This window comes from Protobothrops mucrosquamatus, unplaced genomic scaffold (genome assembly GCF_001527695.2).
Source record: "Protobothrops mucrosquamatus isolate PMUCROS unplaced genomic scaffold, P.Mucros_1.0 scaffold151, whole genome shotgun sequence".
NCBI classification, from domain to species: Eukaryota; Metazoa; Chordata; class Lepidosauria; order Squamata; family Viperidae; genus Protobothrops; species Protobothrops mucrosquamatus.
This window is the reverse complement of record NW_015386516.1, coordinates 224,945-242,710: the sequence shown is the minus strand read 5'-3', so window position 1 is coordinate 242,710 and position 17,766 is coordinate 224,945. Positions and strand designations below refer to the sequence as shown.

The window sequence follows — 17,766 nt, the reverse complement described above, 5'->3', positions numbered from 1 at the left end:
AATCATGCCTGAATAGCTTAAGAGAGTAACACTTTACACACAGAGTAATTACCTCCTTTAACTAAGATCCTAAATACATTTCAACTTGAGTTGGGTGAATAAGCCATATGTTCGGTTTAATAGAGCCTTTCCATATGCTTGTTTTATCAGGCATACTATAGAATATTTTCTATGTTTAATCCTAAAAATAACATCTTTTCACTTTAATATGCTCCCTCTTACCTGATAGGATTCTTACAGAGTTACTTAAAGACACTGGCTGTCCATTCTTCAGCCACATTATTGATGGATGGGGAATTCCTGAAGATTCACAAATCAGGTTAACAGGACTTTTCTCCACAGCACTTACATTTTCTGGCTGCATCAGATTACCCATAATTTTTGGGGGGACTACAAAAAAAAAGAGTAGCAGAACAGAATAAACATCATTCAGTGATGAAGGAGGGTCAGCTACATTTATTTAAAAGAATTTAGAAACAAACATGTGCAGTGCTGAGGTTCTTTGCTTCTATTAAAATGTTCTCTCTCAAATTGCTTTTTTAGTGGTAAAGGGGACTCCTCAACAAATAGAAGTTGGAATTTGGTGTACTAAACTCCCCCTAATCTTTTTCAGTAGAGAGCTCCTAAACGATCTCTGTGATGTTGCATAAAATAAACATGCAAACATCAACTGTGTTTTTGCTGTTGAAATAATTAAGTGCAATCACATCCCTTTAATTAGAATTAGTTTTTGCAGCCCTAAGTCAAACTCCGAAGGAGTTACTACTTAGGATTGAGAAAACTATTTTTTATTTTTATTTTTTGGTTATTTGAAAATAAATACACTTTCTATCTGTGGTGCCACAATGAGTTGATTTATTTGATTAATGTCCTTATTGTGATTCCACACACAGTTGTTTACTCTGATGAGAATTAAAACCTATGTGTAGAATTGCAGTTCTTTTCTGTATCAGTATTAATTTTATCTGCCCCTTCAATCATTCTCATAAAGCAAGAGGCAAAAATTATTCTGAAATACCTCCGAATGCTTGAGGTAACAGAGTATTGTATTACTTATACACAGTATAAGCTGTTCCAATGTTACAAAATTATTTATTGGGTTGATTCACTGATTTTGTTTTGTTTTTAAGCAACAATGATTCAACCACTTCCTCAGGAGTTGAAAGTGCTCATGAAAGTTTACATTCAATATTTCACAAAACCTTGTATCTTTGCTAAGTTTGGGACAAGATCAGAGGCTTTTTGAATTAGATTGAAAACCTTTCTCTTGAAATGTATCAGGAGAATGGTGTGACAAAAGGATAAAGACAATGAAAGGAAAAAGTAAAATACACTTTGGGAAAATAGTAAAAGTATTTTCTCTTACACTTTAGTTATTATGTATTGTAAGCCACCCAGAGTTGACTTGGACACTGAGATCAATGGCATATAAATGTAATAAATAAATAAAGTTGTACTTTTCTGCTGTCTCCATATATAACTATGTATTAATCCATAAGTGTTGCTTTTCTCCTATTCAGACTACATAAAGTTATATAGCTATACCACAGGTAGCAGAATAGTCCATTGCTTTCTTACATTGGGCATGCCCCTTTGTGTATTTTCTCTTACACAGATTTCCTTTGCTCACCATGAACACTTAAGTCATATTTCTTGTCAGTCAGTCCTGCCACATTCACAGCAACACATACATAGCGACCAGTATCCGACAACTGTGCATTTTTAAGTCGAAGACTATGGCCCTCGTTTAGTATTTCGACTCCTCTTTCATTGGCCAATGGTTGACCATCTTTCATCCAGGTGACAGTTGGTTGTGGAATACCATCCGCTTGGCATTCAAATGAAATGTCATTCCCTTGAGTTACAATGACATCCGATTGTATATTCCCATTGTCCAGAATAGTTGGATGAACTGTTCAGAGAAACAAAGCAATACTTCAGGTTCAATGCTTTAGCCTAAAACTCCATGAGACACAGCAATAAGTGAACAGACTGCATTCCCTATTGAAAAAAATCCAGCTTGTTGTAAATGGGGTGGAGGGTGGATTTGTATTTTAACAGTAAGGTTAACTCAAATCAAACTCATGTCCTGGTGACTACATGGGCTTATCAATAGTTTCTCAGCAATGATATAGAAATTGCCATAGTCATCTTCCGCTGTCATTCTTCTATTTCTGAGTCTTTCTTTTTTCAAACTACCAATCCGGTTTACTTCCCTGAAAGTTAATATGGCTGTTCTTCTGAGCATTAATCAATTCCTAGCCAGCTTAACTTTAGAAGGTCGGCGGGCAGTAAGATGCTGTCACCAAGAGGGACATCTCTATTGGGGACATAAGCATTACAAAGTGCAAATCTAGTTTCTATATTTCTGTTAAAAACAACACCAAAAATATATGTGTTACTAATACTGTGCCTGCATATTCTCCACTTCAAAACTAATACTGGGTACAGGAGCATCAGAATATCAGGAAAAGGCTTTTAAATCCCTCCAACTGCTATTAGCAAAAAGAAAATATCCAGTTATTGATTTCCTGTGACATGTTTCATTTGTTCCAAAGTTTATCTGAGAAGGTCTTACATAATATTTGTTTCCAAACTGAGAAACATTGCAAGCAACTTACCATACACTAGCAACTTATATTCTTTCTTTGTTATTCCAGCTACATTTGAAGCTATGCATGTATAGGAGGCTGAATCTGATTTTTCAGCAATAGAAATTTGAAGTTGTCTTCCACCAGATAAGACCCTGACTCTCCCTGTAGGGTCAACTACCAGTGGAGAACCTACAAAAGAAATACTCCCAAATTAAAAAAAATATCAAAATATATAAATATGTGTACGTATTCTTCAGAGTCTTTGAAACCAGTCATGGATTATTTGGATAATCAGCTTAATAACCCAAGGCATGAATTAACTTCAGTTTTGTGCACAAACAGTTTTGTGTTCCTCTCTTTGCACAGCTGAAAAAAATAAAGCAATAAAAATTGCACTTAATCATAGCTTCCTATATTGTCTGAACTGGGAAATAGGGTTATTGATAATTGTTAATCTATCTATGAAAATCAGCTATAAATTCATTGTTTTTACAATATTTATGTACCATTTCCCATTAAACTATCTCAAAGCAATTTAAACTAAAATAAACCATAGTTTCCTAGTTAGATATAGTGACACACTAAGCTATGTTAAAACTAGGTTAAGTTTAACATCTCATCTGAACTAGTCCTGTACTTAATGTGCTGTGTCTATTCCACAATCTCAAACTGGGTGCTTGAGTAAATTTATTTATGTCAGTAAAGGCTATTGTGCCTTCTGAATACAGAATTAAATAAATTAAATTCTCCCTCTGTCCTATAAACAGAGCTAGGTGGTATTTTGGCAAGCAATTATTCCCACAATAGCACCCCCACATCTTGCCTTGGTTCCCTCATAAGGCATCCAGAAATTTCCTTAAGGTGAAAATAACTAAGATAATAATTAGCCCTCTTTCTTCCATACACATCTTCAACTTGTTTTGGGCTGTCATGTATTTCTATTAGGCTTTTATTTGGGGAAACTGGTAACTGCCAAGATCTGCTGGGACAGTGGTCAAGGAAGATGGGGCTCAGCAAATAGTAGTTTCTTTGATTACCTCTTACCCATGGCTAAACCTAATAGATAAACAAGTGGACTGTGCATATGCACCATATGATTAATCACAGATTTGTTGCATATTTACTACATGGGGAAAGGGAAGAACAATTTGGCTGCAGGCAAATGCAAGAGACCCATTCCCAGTAGAGTTTTTTATGTGTTCGTTCCAGACATATTTTCTGTTGGCTAGGTCAACCAAAGTGCAATAAAGTCCCACAAGCATCAAGTGTTACTCCTATTACACTGTGAACAATGAAGGATTGGCACAAATTCAAGGTGATACATTCTGTAAATTCTGCCTGAATTATGGCATCTTTTTTTTGCAAGGATCATCTGGTTTCTCTGGTTGTCTCCAGGTTCATGTCCATGCACAGACAGCACTTCTGCCAGCAATGGGAAAGATGTGTGCATATGTATGGGGGGGAAAGCAGCAATGTAGCCCATGTAAAAGATGCAGCTGCTTTAATGCTTCAGAAAAATCATTAATTTGCAACAATGTGCAGAAAATATATTTTCTCAATGCATTTAATACTCTTACAAGACAGTATGTAACCCCTAATTTCTGTAACCTGAAATTTTCCAGATGTGTTGGAACTGCTAATCCCAGCACCACCAGCCACAGTGCAATTTGGTAAGAAAACACTTGTTTGCACTCTGGCTAAGTCAAATAAGATGTACGGAGGAGGGGGAAAAATTAGATGGAAGGACAAAGCAGCTTTGTGTAAATATGGTTTCAAGACTATCTCATCAAGCTTCTTCATCTTGACATTTCAAGTCACTGCCACAGTAAGCTTAAATCAAAGAGGATCCAGACTATTTGAAGCCCTTTCTATTGAAACAAAAGACATTTTTAGAATCAGATGTTGATATCTGCAGTAAGTACTGCTGATCAACCCAACAATATTGATCTCTAGAAATCTAGCAGAATGGTTAATTTAGGTTCTGTTCTGTAAACCAGGGGTCAACAGAGCTAAAAGGACTAACAGGGTTTGTAATTGATCCTCACAAAGTACGACTGCTTACCATTCTTCCTCCATGCCAGAGTAGGTGGTGGAATTCCACGGGATTCACACATCATGCTGATAAGGTTCCCTTCAATTACAGTCAGCTGAGTCACTGTGTCCGAACTGTAAATACTTGATGGCACTAGAGAAGGCAAATATCAGAAATAAATAATCATCTCCAGCTAATACAACCTATAAAGAAATTAAATGCATTAAGATCAACAGAGAAAGAAGAAAATGTAAGTTAATGTAAGTTGTTTCAAGCATTAGTATTCTCATAGGTTAAACAACTAATGCAAACGCATTTCTTAGTTTGTTTAAAATATTTTGACAGCCTGCAAATTAGGTGTTTTTAAACACCAAAGAGATCCTTAAGTTTTAACAGTTGGATTTTATAGTGCATAATATTATTTCCAACTCTCATTACATTTTTTCCCCATTGAATTAGTAAGCTCACTAGAATTTCCAAAAAATAAAGCCTTGACGATTGCTGAATATTTCCAGCTTTCAGAATTCTAAGTCTGAAGAACAGACTGACATTAAATCAGATGGAGAACTTTCTTATATTTAGACACCAAAAACTCTCCAATACTGCTTCTGATTCCAGGACCAAACAAAGACTATATTTCTTAACAGTCATTCCCATATGATTTGCACAGGCAAATCAATAGTGGCATACATTTCTAGGATTACCCTTATTGCTGATGCTTCCATCTTATTCTTGATGGCTGAAAACCTTACCCCATACATTAACATTGTAGTTTTTTTCCATTTTCCCAGCAATGTTTGTTGCTTCACAAGTATAGCGTCCAGTGTCTTGCACCTGTGCTTGTGCAATCTAGCAAGAAACAAATCAACAAACTTATTTTTGGCAATACCTTTGATACTCATCACCGTGCATTATTACTTGTCCACCCAATACATTATTTTGATTTCTGTAAAGGAAGTCATTCTCTGTGTGAAAAATGTTTATTTAAAGTATTATTTTTCTACTTTATTTTCTTTAATACTGAATGCCTTAGTACAGGGATGGGAACCTTTTTCGGTATTGCATATTCTGGCCCATTAAATTTCTATTCACTTCGGCCAAAACTGTATTCCCAGCTGCAGCTCTCTGACAAGAGCACAGCAATTAAAACTTGGAAAGTTACACCAACACTGTTATATCTTTTAGAAAATCAATACGAAACCATCTTCTCCACCCCTAGATTTCCTCTCTCCCCCCCCCTTTGGGGAAAAACCAACACTAGCCAGATTTTGTTCCTGCTCACATTTGTCCCTCATCCAAATTTGTTCTCAGCAAGATCCATGCCAGAGTTCTTTTTAATCCCTAATCATTAGTGCTGATTGCCCACAATATAAACTCTTACTATCCCACAGTGTTCAAGCAGGACCTATTCACCAATGCTAGATATGCTTTTGGATAATTAACTCAATAGCTTTTGGGAGAACACATCAAAAGCCACACAGCTTTTCCTTCCTCCATCAGAAGAAAGAAGTTGTTTCAACATCATTCAAAACAGAAAGGAATAGTCTTTAAGCCTTTAATGTCCAGAATCCTAAACATGAACAAGACTCACAGGGGAAATCTAAGTCATTCTAATAATTACCTTCAGTATACTTCCACCTTCAGTAATGGTAAGACCCAGCTTCTTCTGCAAGAGCTGACCGTCCTTCAGCCACTGAAGCATGGGTGGAGGTATCGCATTGCTTTGGCAGCGGAGCTCCAAATGTTCTCCCATCGCCACAGAGACATTCTGTTCCTCTCCCATAATATTAGGTGGAACTGAATAAACAGCACATTAGTAATTAGTTTCAACTCTTTTCACTAAGATGAATGAAGCCACCCACTTTCTATGAAGCAGTCACTGTCTGATATCAGCGTTAAATATATCAATTTGCATCAGTTAATCTTTCTCAAAAATATTAGCAGCATTACTAAGACAGTATGGGAAACTACCCAACATAAATGGAATGCTCCAGAGTAAATGCAGAAGAATGAAATGATCTGCTTCATGTGTTTTCATCCATGGTACAATCACCACCCCAACAGAAAGGGATTTTATATGTAAAGAGGAGCCTAATTCAGCAGACCAATATGAGTTTTCCCTAAATATACTTGTGAAATAGTATAAATTCAACCCATACAGGAGCTGATCCCATATCAATCCATTTGCAATAAATTCTTCATCATATACAGTATTACTTAATACATTAATTTCATCTAAATGGAGTTTTCAAAGGTCAGTTACCATTCTTGCTCTTTTGTTATTGACTTTTTAAAATATTTAGGATTTTTGGGTTTTTCAGTTGTGCCATAACCTGATAATATCAGCCCTAAATTCTTCCATTAAAAATTAGTTTAGAATTATGAAGGGAGCATTCCAGAGATCTTAAAATGTGCTTACAATTATAAGAGTGTAAAATATTTCAAATGCAAAACATTTAGAGTTTTGAGCCCTTGTGTGTTGTTTTAAGATGCAATGACTTATTCTAAACTTACTGAAAGGATTTTAGCATTCTTCCAATCATTCTGGAAGTATTTCAAACTTGAAATGTCCCTGGTTGTTTGGAATCTGGACCAGTTCCAGAATAGTTGGAGTAGCATTAGAACACTTGTTGTAAAGTTGGAACACTGTCTCAAATTCAAAACAGAGAGTTTCAAATTTCAAGTGTTTTGCATACCACTATTTTTACAACCATGTATGCATTAATACAATACTGCAGCGAATTTTATTTATTTATTTATTTATTTATTAATTGCATTTATATCCCGCCCTTCTCCTTTCGGACTCAGGGCGGCTGACAAATTAGATAAAATACTAACATATATACATATTATGCCTAATTAAAAATTTAATTAAAANGCTCCCACAGAGAAGGCCCTCCCCCTTGGGGTCGCCAGCCGGCACTGCCTGGCCGACGGCACCCTGAGGAGACCCACTCTGTGAGAGCGTACAGGTCGGTGGGGGGTAATCTGTGGCAGGAGGCGGTCTCGAAGGTAACCAGGTCCGATGCCATGGAGCGCTTTAAAGATAATAATCAACACCTTGAAGCGCACCCGGAGGCTACCGGCAGCCAATGCAGCTCACGCAGAAGCGGCGTGATGTGGGAGTGACGAGTCCCTCCCAACACCGCCCGCGCAGCCGCATTTTGGACTAGCTGGAGCCTCCGGGTGCTCCTCAAGGGAAGCCCCATGTAGAATTGTAGTTTTCTGATTAATACAGCTATACCATTTTTTGCAACTCTTTATTTTTCATGCATTGCAGTTGTAGTTTCATCATTTTTTTTGAAGAAATCAGACATGTACTATAAGAGCAGCTCTGAAAGGCAGTTCTGCTAAAATGTCTCAAGACAATATGTGAATCCTCATCATCCTTTAAGCAAACATCTACAGATTTTTTGCTCTTAGTTTTTAAGTGCAAATTTTCAGTAACTGAAGAAAATGATTAACATCTAAATTATTATCTACTTGTCCCAAAAAAACATAGTATTCATTTGAATAAGGCTTCATATGACAGGGCATGTTAGATACCTATGAAACCTATGAACCTATTAAAATAAACATAAGATATCACTTCCAGATTGAAAGGAAGTAAGAAGATCCTTCTGTAATCTGTGGTATAATAAAAACCTGATGGGTCATTTTAGAAATCTAATCAAGCATCACAGCCAGGGGTCATCAAAATATGTTAGGACAACAATTCTACAAAATTCCAAAACAGCTTGTTGGGGAAGGCTAATGTAATCCCTCAAGGTACCTCTCAAGAACGCTTATGAAATTCTTGGTATAAACATTACTTATGTTCTTACCATAAACTCTGAGATCAATATCCCTTTGTTTTTCTCCTGCTGCATTTACTGCAACACATGTGTATCTTCCAGTATCGCTGATCTGAGCACTCGTCAGTGCCAGGATGCGACCTCCAGAACGAATCTAAAAAGAGAGTGGAATTGTTTTTTTAAAAAAATGGCACATATGTTGAATCAGACAGCATAAGAGTACTAACTTTCATTATTCACATAATACAATTTTCCGAATGTGAAATGTTTTTGCATCAGCCCAGAAATCTCTAACATTACTTTCACTGCTTACATTTTTTTTGTTTCTTCTCTGTTCTCCCCCCCCTTTTTTTTTGTAATGTCTTTAATAATGAATAATTCTAGAGAATTCTAATTTTAATTCTAGCAATAATTTTGTTGCTAGCTTTTTATTGGCCCTAATCAAAATATTATCCAACTATGGATTTTTTTAAATTTATTTATAAAATTTATAGGCTGCCCATCTTATCTCAAGGTAAATCTGGGCTTGGATTTTATTTATGAATTAACACAGATAAAATTGCTTTAGGTGAATTTGAAGTATTAATTAATGAATATAATTTATTATCCAAAATTTAAAGAGACAGGTTCTATGGAGAAATCCCATTTCTAAACTGTGGGTAAATAAATGTCTTTCATGCTTTAATGGAGCTAAGAAATTACCTGGAGTCCACTTGAAATACTAGAAACGGGACTGCCATCCTTCAACCAGGTTAGAATAGGAGCAGGAATTCCACGAGCTTCACACTCCAACCTCACCTGATCATTAACTACAACAGTTACCATTTCATTATTTCCTGAAATGGAGGGTGGAACTAGAAAAAAAGAAAAAGAGAGAGTGAAATATTGTGTGCTGGTCGATAGTTTAGATCTATATTTTTGCAAATAATATTGCTTGCAAAGATACAGTAGATGTACCTTTGGATCTTTGCAACCCCATACTGTGAAAGCCAAGAAGATCTTTTTATACAGTTCAAAATTGGACCTGAGGAATAAAGAGGTGGGTTCTCCCCACTTTTCTATTTTTCCCATTGTAAAACTAATTCAGTTGGCTACAGAAGTGAAAGGAGCATTCCTAAAGTTCTCTAGGGCCACATGACCACTCTGAAAGGATACTACAATGTAACACAGCATCCTTCCAGAGGATTTTACTTACTTTATTTCCCCTCTACCATTCTCCCCCCTCCCCCAACTTTGCTTTTTCTGGTTACAAAACAGTAGATAACAACCTTGATATTTCCCATCAATTGATATGTGAGTAATTAATTGCTTTCAGCCCTACCTTGGGTCACCTAGTGGAAGGTGGGAATGGCCTTGAGAGACAGAGGACAGAAGGGATGTGAGCATGACAAACTTCTCAGAAGAGACCCTCCCTAGTTTCTTGGGATGTAAAAAGGATAAGAGACAACGGTACCTATTCTGTTAATGTAACTTGGTGTGCTTCTTGACTGGACTACCTTGCAAGGCTGACAGCCATTAACAGTTCTCAGGGAAATGTACTACTCCAGGTTATTATTCTTTTAAAGAATAATGGATTGAATTTCTGTTCAATCTAGTGTAAGAGTGTAGATCTTCCAAGCCAGCATGCGAAATATTAGCAATGAACATACAAGATTCGTCTTCAAAGAGACACAGGAATCCACAAAAAGAGTTAAGGTTAAGGGGTATCCTTAGGAGTTTCCTTAAGAGGAAAGAGTTAAGGTTAAGGGGTATCCTTAAGAGGAAAGGCTTAGGAATTAAGAGTTAAGAAAACACCTTAATAGAAAGGTATTTGTTTCTTGTGGCGAGGTGATGATTGTCTACATCAATTACATTGTAATGCCAGCACTGATAAACATTTTTGTACCATAAAGCAATAAACATGAGCGGAATGGAGTTTTGACAGTTAAGAGAAAAAAACAGGTCAATTACATTATTGTCCCCATCCCATTCGTATTCAGAGGAATCAGCTCTGGCAATGAAGCTGGGAGGTAGAACATAAATTTAAAGATCTTCTTGTTCTGCCTGACAAAAGGTTTGATCTGGTAAAGTCTGTAATTGACAAGTCATAGCCAGTCACAGGACTGGGTTTAAAAAAAATGATGGGAATCTAAAAGTGTTGTGGTTTAGATTTACCGTACATCATTTTCTTAAAACCTGGCCCCATGAATGGGTCTGAATTTATTGTGGGCCATGTGATTTCCACAATAGCAGTAATTAAATACTTGTATCAGTTTGCTGAACTAAGACAGTGAGACCTGTCTTCCAAACCTAATTGCACGGCAGCCCCATCAAACAAGCATTTCAAAATTAAAAGCCTTCCCATTTTTGAATTATTCAAATATTGCAAACAACCACTCTGTTTTTCTCAAATCAGCATAGAAAAATGATCTTAAAAAGTACCTAAGTACATGCAATAAATCTGAAATAGCCAGTTGAAAGGCAGATAAGAATGACTTTGTTATGGGAAGCAGGATTTACCATGGACCTGAAGATTGTAGAATAATTCAGCTACTCCTGCTGCATTTGTCACCGCACATTTATAAATCCCAGCGTCAGAGATCTGGGCTGCATCTATTTGAGCAATTTGCCCTCTGTTCAAGAAAGTGATGCCAGCAATATTGATGAGAGGAAGGTTATCTTTGTACCATGTGACAACTGCAAAATAAAATAAGAGATATTTGGTACTAAGCTATAAAAGAATTTATTGGAAGGAAACACTCAAGTTACTGTACTTTTTATTCCAATACCACTTACATTGTTTACAGCTGCCCAGATAAAGTACAGAAATGTTGTACTTTACAGCAGAGGGGATATTAGGAAAATTGAGGGATTAAAAGGTATTTCCTGCTTACTCCATTCCAACACGTGTCCATGGTGAGGAAGACAAAATTAAAGAGGAGTTCTTTTTTACTCTCAAGTGGCAAACAATTTCAGGGTGGAAACTAATTGCCCACACTATGGCCCGTTAAAGCATTCTTCATGGCCCACCTATTCTTGCTCTCTTCTTCAGGACACCTTCTTATTTCATTTGGATGTTGTGGAGTAACATTTATATGACAGCCCTCATAAGCTGCTACCATATCACTCAAGGTTTTTTCAAGATATATTAAATATCAGGTGAAATACAGCTTTCCCTTCTCTCTCCCAGTAAAGATGTGGTGTTGAAGACATATTTACAGGGAGCACCAGAGCTTTATAGCATTAAATGATAACTTGCATGTGAAAATAAGCCTTTACAGATCAAACATCACAGACAATACAATTCTCTGCTATATTAATGGATTTAGTTCACAAATTGAAATATTAGATATGTATGTATGTATGTATGTATGTATGTATGTATGTATGTATGTATGTATGTAAAGAGGAGTTCTTTTTTACTCTCAAGTGGCAAACAATTTCAGGGTGGAAACTAATTGCCCACACTATGGCCCGTTAAAGCATTCTTCATGGTATGTATGTATGTATGTATGTATGTATGTATGTATGTATGTATGTATGTATGTATGTATGTATTTACTGCTTTCTCCCAAAGCAGTCAATCAGAGCAACCAATGTCTTTCTTTCAGGTTCATTCCTGAATTTCTTCATTAGATTAAAAAAAAGTCCAGGCCATGGCACATACTGAGTAATAATTCTATTTTGAAAGTTTCCTTGCCATGGAATTAAACTAAGTCCCGGTCTTAAGCAGCAAATTAATGTAGCTTCTTCATGAATGCATGTAATAAATTACAAAGCTTAAGATCTTTTGCAAGAAAGAGATGTGCTGTTCTACATAGAGTTCAGTGAAAGTACAATAGGTGGAAAAATTTGGCATGACTTATGAGACGAGATAGAATTGCTATGAATATATATATACCTGGCAAAGGAGTTCCAGACACTCTGCACTCTAGTTGTATTGGATTGTTCACAATTACAGTCTCATTTCTTAGCATTCCTGCATCCTTCAGACTAGGTGGCTCTAAAAAAAGAGGAGAAAATTGTAGTTCTTTTATTTCGATATATCGTACTCAGGCTTTCTCTGTACTTAGTTTACAAGTTTCCAACATAGGTGTATGTCCATTCATACAATCTACAGTAAATGATTAGTATGACTCAAAGAAGAGCCTAGATATGACCTAGAGATAAAGCAATGTTTTTCTAATTACAGAGTAGCCATAATAATGCAGTGATTTTTCCTTTCTTCTCTGAGATCTTTCAAAGATTGTGGTGCCTTACATCTCCCAATGCCTGGTTTTGTAGTACAGAATCAGAACACTCTGATGGATGACAGAACTCAACTTGGATTAGTCGTTTAAGAATTAGTGAGTTGAGAGACAAGATTCCTGACATGATTTGTTCAAGTCTAAACTAAAGTAGATATTTCTAAGTAACTGACAGAACTTACTTAGTTGACAAATGTTTAAAAGTAAAATTGAGAGATGTGAGTGATCTAGAAAAATAAAATATAAATAAATAAAATTATCTTGTACTTAAGGTTAGCACATTCTACTTCTGTAGATTACCCAATAACAGCTGACCTACTGGAACATTAGCAATACTAAAGCATCAAAGGCTATATGCTAACCAATTTGCTTACATCTAATACTTTTAATCATAACTCCTTAAACAATCAATATACTGATTCTTTCCATCCTTGGCATTATAACAGTTTTCTGGTAGCTATCTTTCCCTACAAGGTTCCTGAATATCCATGATACAAACATATTACTTTCTTAGATCAGGTCTCCTAAGCTCTGGGATCAAAACCTCAGGCTAGATTTCTTCAGCCACACTTCTCAACTGGAATTGGTCTTCACTGGGATTTTAACTTTTTGATATCAGATTTTACAGAATGGGTGCATACATATGTAATACTATAGAGTACATGTTTATATAGTTTTGAATGCCTTATGGGCAATAAGCTAGGATTTAAATTATATACATTAATAAAGGTAATACATCTCAAAATGTTATTGGCTTGGACTTGAATCGTTGAAAACCCTCTGATCTTTCATGCTCTTGAGACATTTCAAGGCATTTTAAATAAGTTTTTAATAAGAGGAAAGACCCCAACCATCAGACAAGATTATCTGATGCCCAAATAAGTTACCAGCTCTGAATACTTAGAGTACTAAAACTGAACACGAATTTGGGCACATAACATGATGGCTGTAACTAGCAATCAACAGATAATACTGAACTGCCAGTGAGAAGTCATTACCATATACATGCAGATAAATGGATTGTTGGGCTTCACCAGCTGCATTTGTTGCTATACAGGTGTATCTGCCAGCATCATCTTTTAAGGCCTTGGCAATCTGCAAAATGCGCCCTGAAGATTCCAGCTGCTCCAGAACAAAAGCAAACAAAAAAAAGCAAGATTTCTCTGGAATGATGAATGAATCAATGAGATTTCTATCATAATATAAGCAAAAACAATAAACATTGGTATCTTCTTTCAAACTGTCAGGGCATTCATAGAAGTTACGTGTATAGCTGTTGGATATACAATTCAGTAGTGCTGACTCTTCAGCATCTCATGATCTACTGGCCACAAGGGACAGAAGGATGTGAATAAAGATTAAAGATTACTTTGTGCGCCCTCTTTGTCAATTAATCTGACTGCTCTTTGTCTAAAAGAATGCCAGTCCAAAGTCATTTCCATCGCAAGCATGCATGCCCAAAATACTTGCTCTTGGCCTCTCTTCCTGCAAGAATGCCCTCAGTCAATTGTCCCATCCCTCCATCTTTCCATCCATCCAGTGGGGTCAAAGGCTTGCTGGAATAAAACAGATTTATAACTGATTCTATAAAAGGTGCATATACTGGTCAGGTGGTGGTGGGGAATGTATTAGCCAACTGGGGCCTTGCCACAAAAAAAATCTGAAAGGCTGTTTTTCTTTTTATGTTTTCAGAAAAAGGTCAGGGGAAAAAAACTACTCGAGAAGAGTTTTGATCATGTCAAATCAATATTGGCTTAAAAGATAAACACTGGCAAATGTTTTCCTTTACAATATTATTTAAAACTGTGAATGCTTTCAGTCTTTTTACTTACTCCAATGTTTTCTCTAGCAGTATTTACAGGTTGATTATCTTTCAGCCATGTGATAGAAGGGATTGGTATGCCATTAACAATACACTGCAGGGTTACTGGTTTGTGTATCACTACAAATCTTTCAGAAGGACCACTCATTTTGATTGTTGGAGAGACTGTGCAAAAGAATCAAGATATAATTTTATGCAGAGGTTAGTCATGAAGCTTCTTCACAAGTTCATAAGTTTGTAAGTCAAGAAGCTTATACAATATATTTTTCTTCTCTGAATGTGTTCCTATGAATTATCCAGCTATCTATACAGGAACCAGTGAAAGCAATCTTTTCCTAATTAGCAAACAATGGTCCAAGACAAAATATTCATTAAATATGCAGTAATTACTGAAAATAGAAACTGGGTATTTATTTTCTCAGAAGACATTCTTTCTCTGTCCCACAACAGCATGCTACGGATGGGGAAAATGACAATTATGACAATAGGGCATAGTGCACTGTTTCTCAACCTTGATTACTTTCAGATGTGTTGATTTCAGCACCCAGAATTCCATGGTCAGGTTTGATGGCTGGAGAATTCTGGGCATTGAAATCCACACATCTGAAAGTTGCCACCGTTGAGAAATACTGAGACATTGAATAAATCAGTGGAGCAGCAGCAGAAAGAAATAGTAGCAAGAAGGAAAAACTAGAAAGATATCTGAGTTTTGTTCAATATCCAAATATCTAATAAAAGTTTGCCTGAAAAGTTTAATAGAGCAATGCAGGAATGGGTTTAATATTTGTGTACTAAAGTAGCCTAGAACAATTAGTATATTCTTGAATAACTTGTCTTCTTTTTTTCATAAATCACAAAGCTTCTAAATCCATTTCAAATCCTGAAATTCTTTTGCTATGTTGTCAGCAAACCATAACATATTTAAAATGTTTTGCAGAAAGGTCTAACCCAGACATTCCCCCCTTTTTTCCCTTTCCTACAGAAGTAAACACACCGTGCACAATCACATCAAATTCTTGTTTGCTTTCTCCCGCCTTGTTGGTCGCTATACACTGATAATGGCCTGCATCAGATACTTCAGCCCGAGAGATGAGAAGCCTGCGTCCATTGAGCAAAAGTTTATATCCAACTCCTCCTTCAATAGGTTGGCTGTTTTTCAACCATCTGGTGACAGAAAATCAGATCCTTAAAATGCTTATTTTGTATAAAGAAGAGATTGTGGGGCATGAATTTGAATGCTTACAGTTCCAAATGTCAAGACTACAGTTACAGTTCCAGGACTAAGAGACTGGATTGTCATCTAGTAAGTGATGCTTATTTATGGGTGCTGCCATATATCCCCTAGGACTATCATTAAAAAGGCATCATACTATAATTCTACATTAATCTATTTCTTCTGGAAAGAAATATGCTGGTGGCAATAGTGGGAAAAGAGAGAAGTGTGAACCAAGCAAAGATATTACAAAAAATTCTTGTTTGAAAGTACCATCTCATCTTTTGACCATAGAACTCCTTCTTTGTAGTATAGAAGGAAATGGGGTAGGGATAGCTGTATGAATTCCTGAACTGGCCAGGTCTATGGAAATTAACTTCCATCTGTCTTTGCTTAGTGAGCTGAGCAGTTCATTCTGCATGCTGTACATTGAATCCATTTTTACCCAGGGATTCATGTCATTATTTCTTCAAAAATAATCTTTTTCATCTGATGTTTTTCTAGATGGTAAAGAAGAGCAGGAAGGAGAAAAGGAAAGAACTCATTATAAAATAAAGGCATAACACCTACGATATTTTCATCATCTTTAGAAATATTGTACAATTGCAGCAAGGGAAACAAAAACAGAACAACTACCAAAAATGGAACATTCAAGATTAACTGGAAGGCTTAAAGGTATGTCTAGGTGATGACTCTTTCAGTTGGCCAATTTTTCTTCTTTATATTTTTGAAATAGAGCAGAATATAACTGCATTGCACTGATTACTGAAGTGTACTGAGAATCTGTAGTATTGCAGAGAAACAATAGCCAATCACAACTTGTCCTTCCTGGTCACTAGGTAATGGATTGGCCCAAGGGCTTTTTCTCCACTCAGTTCTTGAATCAGGAGAATAATATTCTGGAATAAATTGTTCTCCTTTTGTTTCCCAGGTTAAGGAAAACAAATGATATGTTCTCCTCAGTGGTGGGATTCAAATATGTGAACAACTGGTTCTCTGTGTGGATGCCGCTTCCGGAAGTCTGTTCTGGGCCTGGGCAACAAAAAATTAGCTGCCAGTTCTGCTGAACTGGTGGAACTGGCTGAATCCCACCACTGGTTCCTCTGGGTTGCTTTGCCCTCCCATCCAATGTCACCAGCCATGAGGAAAAATATCCATCAGGAGGTAACCCTGCATGTCGCAATTAAATCTCGTGTAGCATTTTTTTATTTTTTAAAAAATATTTTATGAAATATTATATGGTTTTATCACTTCACTTTCTTGATAACTTTACTTTCAACCACATCTCCTGTGTGAACTTACGTGATGGTCGGCAGGGGTGTTCCTATGGCTGGACATTCCAACTCTAGGTGGCTGTGGAGAATCACAATGTGGCCTGAAGATTCATCTCCTCCTTCCAAACTTGGTGGAACTAGAATGAGTGGAGAGAGGGATGGAGGGAAGGAGGAAAACTGAATCCTAGATAGAAATATTTTCAAAATATAATCTTCAAATATCTTTCCTCGCTCTTTCTGATGTTTTACAATGTTTCCTTGAACAAATCGCTTGCACATTCATGCTTAGAGCAGCTATGCTCAATTCTCATTATCTGCAGGGGTCATTTTCTTGTAAAAATTACATTCCACATGACCATGTTTATCAGAATGGCATGGAGACTTGTTAACATGATAAACACTGCAAGAACAAGAACACCGATTCCCTTGTTGTGGCTCACATCAATGTTGCATGGAAGCAGTGATTTCCTTCCCCCTCCCCACTTCAAGGTACAGTAGACTAGGCAAGAAATAACAACCATGGATAAAAACACTACCTTTATTATAAGGTTACAGTGACAGATTTTTTAAAGTCTGAAAATACTTTTAGTCTCCTAAAAACTAGGGAAGGTCCTTTCTGAGATGCTTTATCCATCCTCATCCCTCCTTCACACTCAGATTTTGTTTATCAGGCCATTGTCTAGCCTGTGACTCTTCCACCTGTCAGTCAAAGTCATCCCTACATACCATTACACCTTCCCTAATAAAAATGTTCCTGATAATTAAAAATATTACAAGATTGTAAATCTGCAGCTGGAGGGAAAAATCCAAA

The 17,766-nt window shown here is 36.5% G+C and overlaps 1 protein-coding gene across 1 annotated transcript in view; it reads right to left on the bottom strand.

Annotated features, from left to right (window-relative positions):
* The window catches only part of HMCN1 (hemicentin 1), a 231,135-nt gene that overhangs the window by 85,909 nt on the left and 127,460 nt on the right, over nucleotides 1-17,766 (bottom strand). Inside the window, exons 33-46 of the mRNA XM_015813311.1 lie at nucleotides 16,984-17,092; nucleotides 15,463-15,632; nucleotides 14,479-14,633; nucleotides 13,645-13,768; nucleotides 12,301-12,402; nucleotides 10,920-11,096; nucleotides 9,123-9,274; nucleotides 8,451-8,574; nucleotides 6,248-6,423; nucleotides 5,379-5,475; nucleotides 4,657-4,779; nucleotides 2,622-2,783; nucleotides 1,631-1,912; nucleotides 223-390 (exon numbers count right to left, since the gene is read on the bottom strand). Of these exons, the coding sequence (XP_015668797.1) occupies nucleotides 223-390; nucleotides 1,631-1,912; nucleotides 2,622-2,783; nucleotides 4,657-4,779; nucleotides 5,379-5,475; nucleotides 6,248-6,423; nucleotides 8,451-8,574; nucleotides 9,123-9,274; nucleotides 10,920-11,096; nucleotides 12,301-12,402; nucleotides 13,645-13,768; nucleotides 14,479-14,633; nucleotides 15,463-15,632; nucleotides 16,984-17,092 (2,121 nt within the window). The remainder of the gene's footprint in view (nucleotides 1-222; nucleotides 391-1,630; nucleotides 1,913-2,621; nucleotides 2,784-4,656; nucleotides 4,780-5,378; nucleotides 5,476-6,247; nucleotides 6,424-8,450; nucleotides 8,575-9,122; nucleotides 9,275-10,919; nucleotides 11,097-12,300; nucleotides 12,403-13,644; nucleotides 13,769-14,478; nucleotides 14,634-15,462; nucleotides 15,633-16,983; nucleotides 17,093-17,766) is intronic.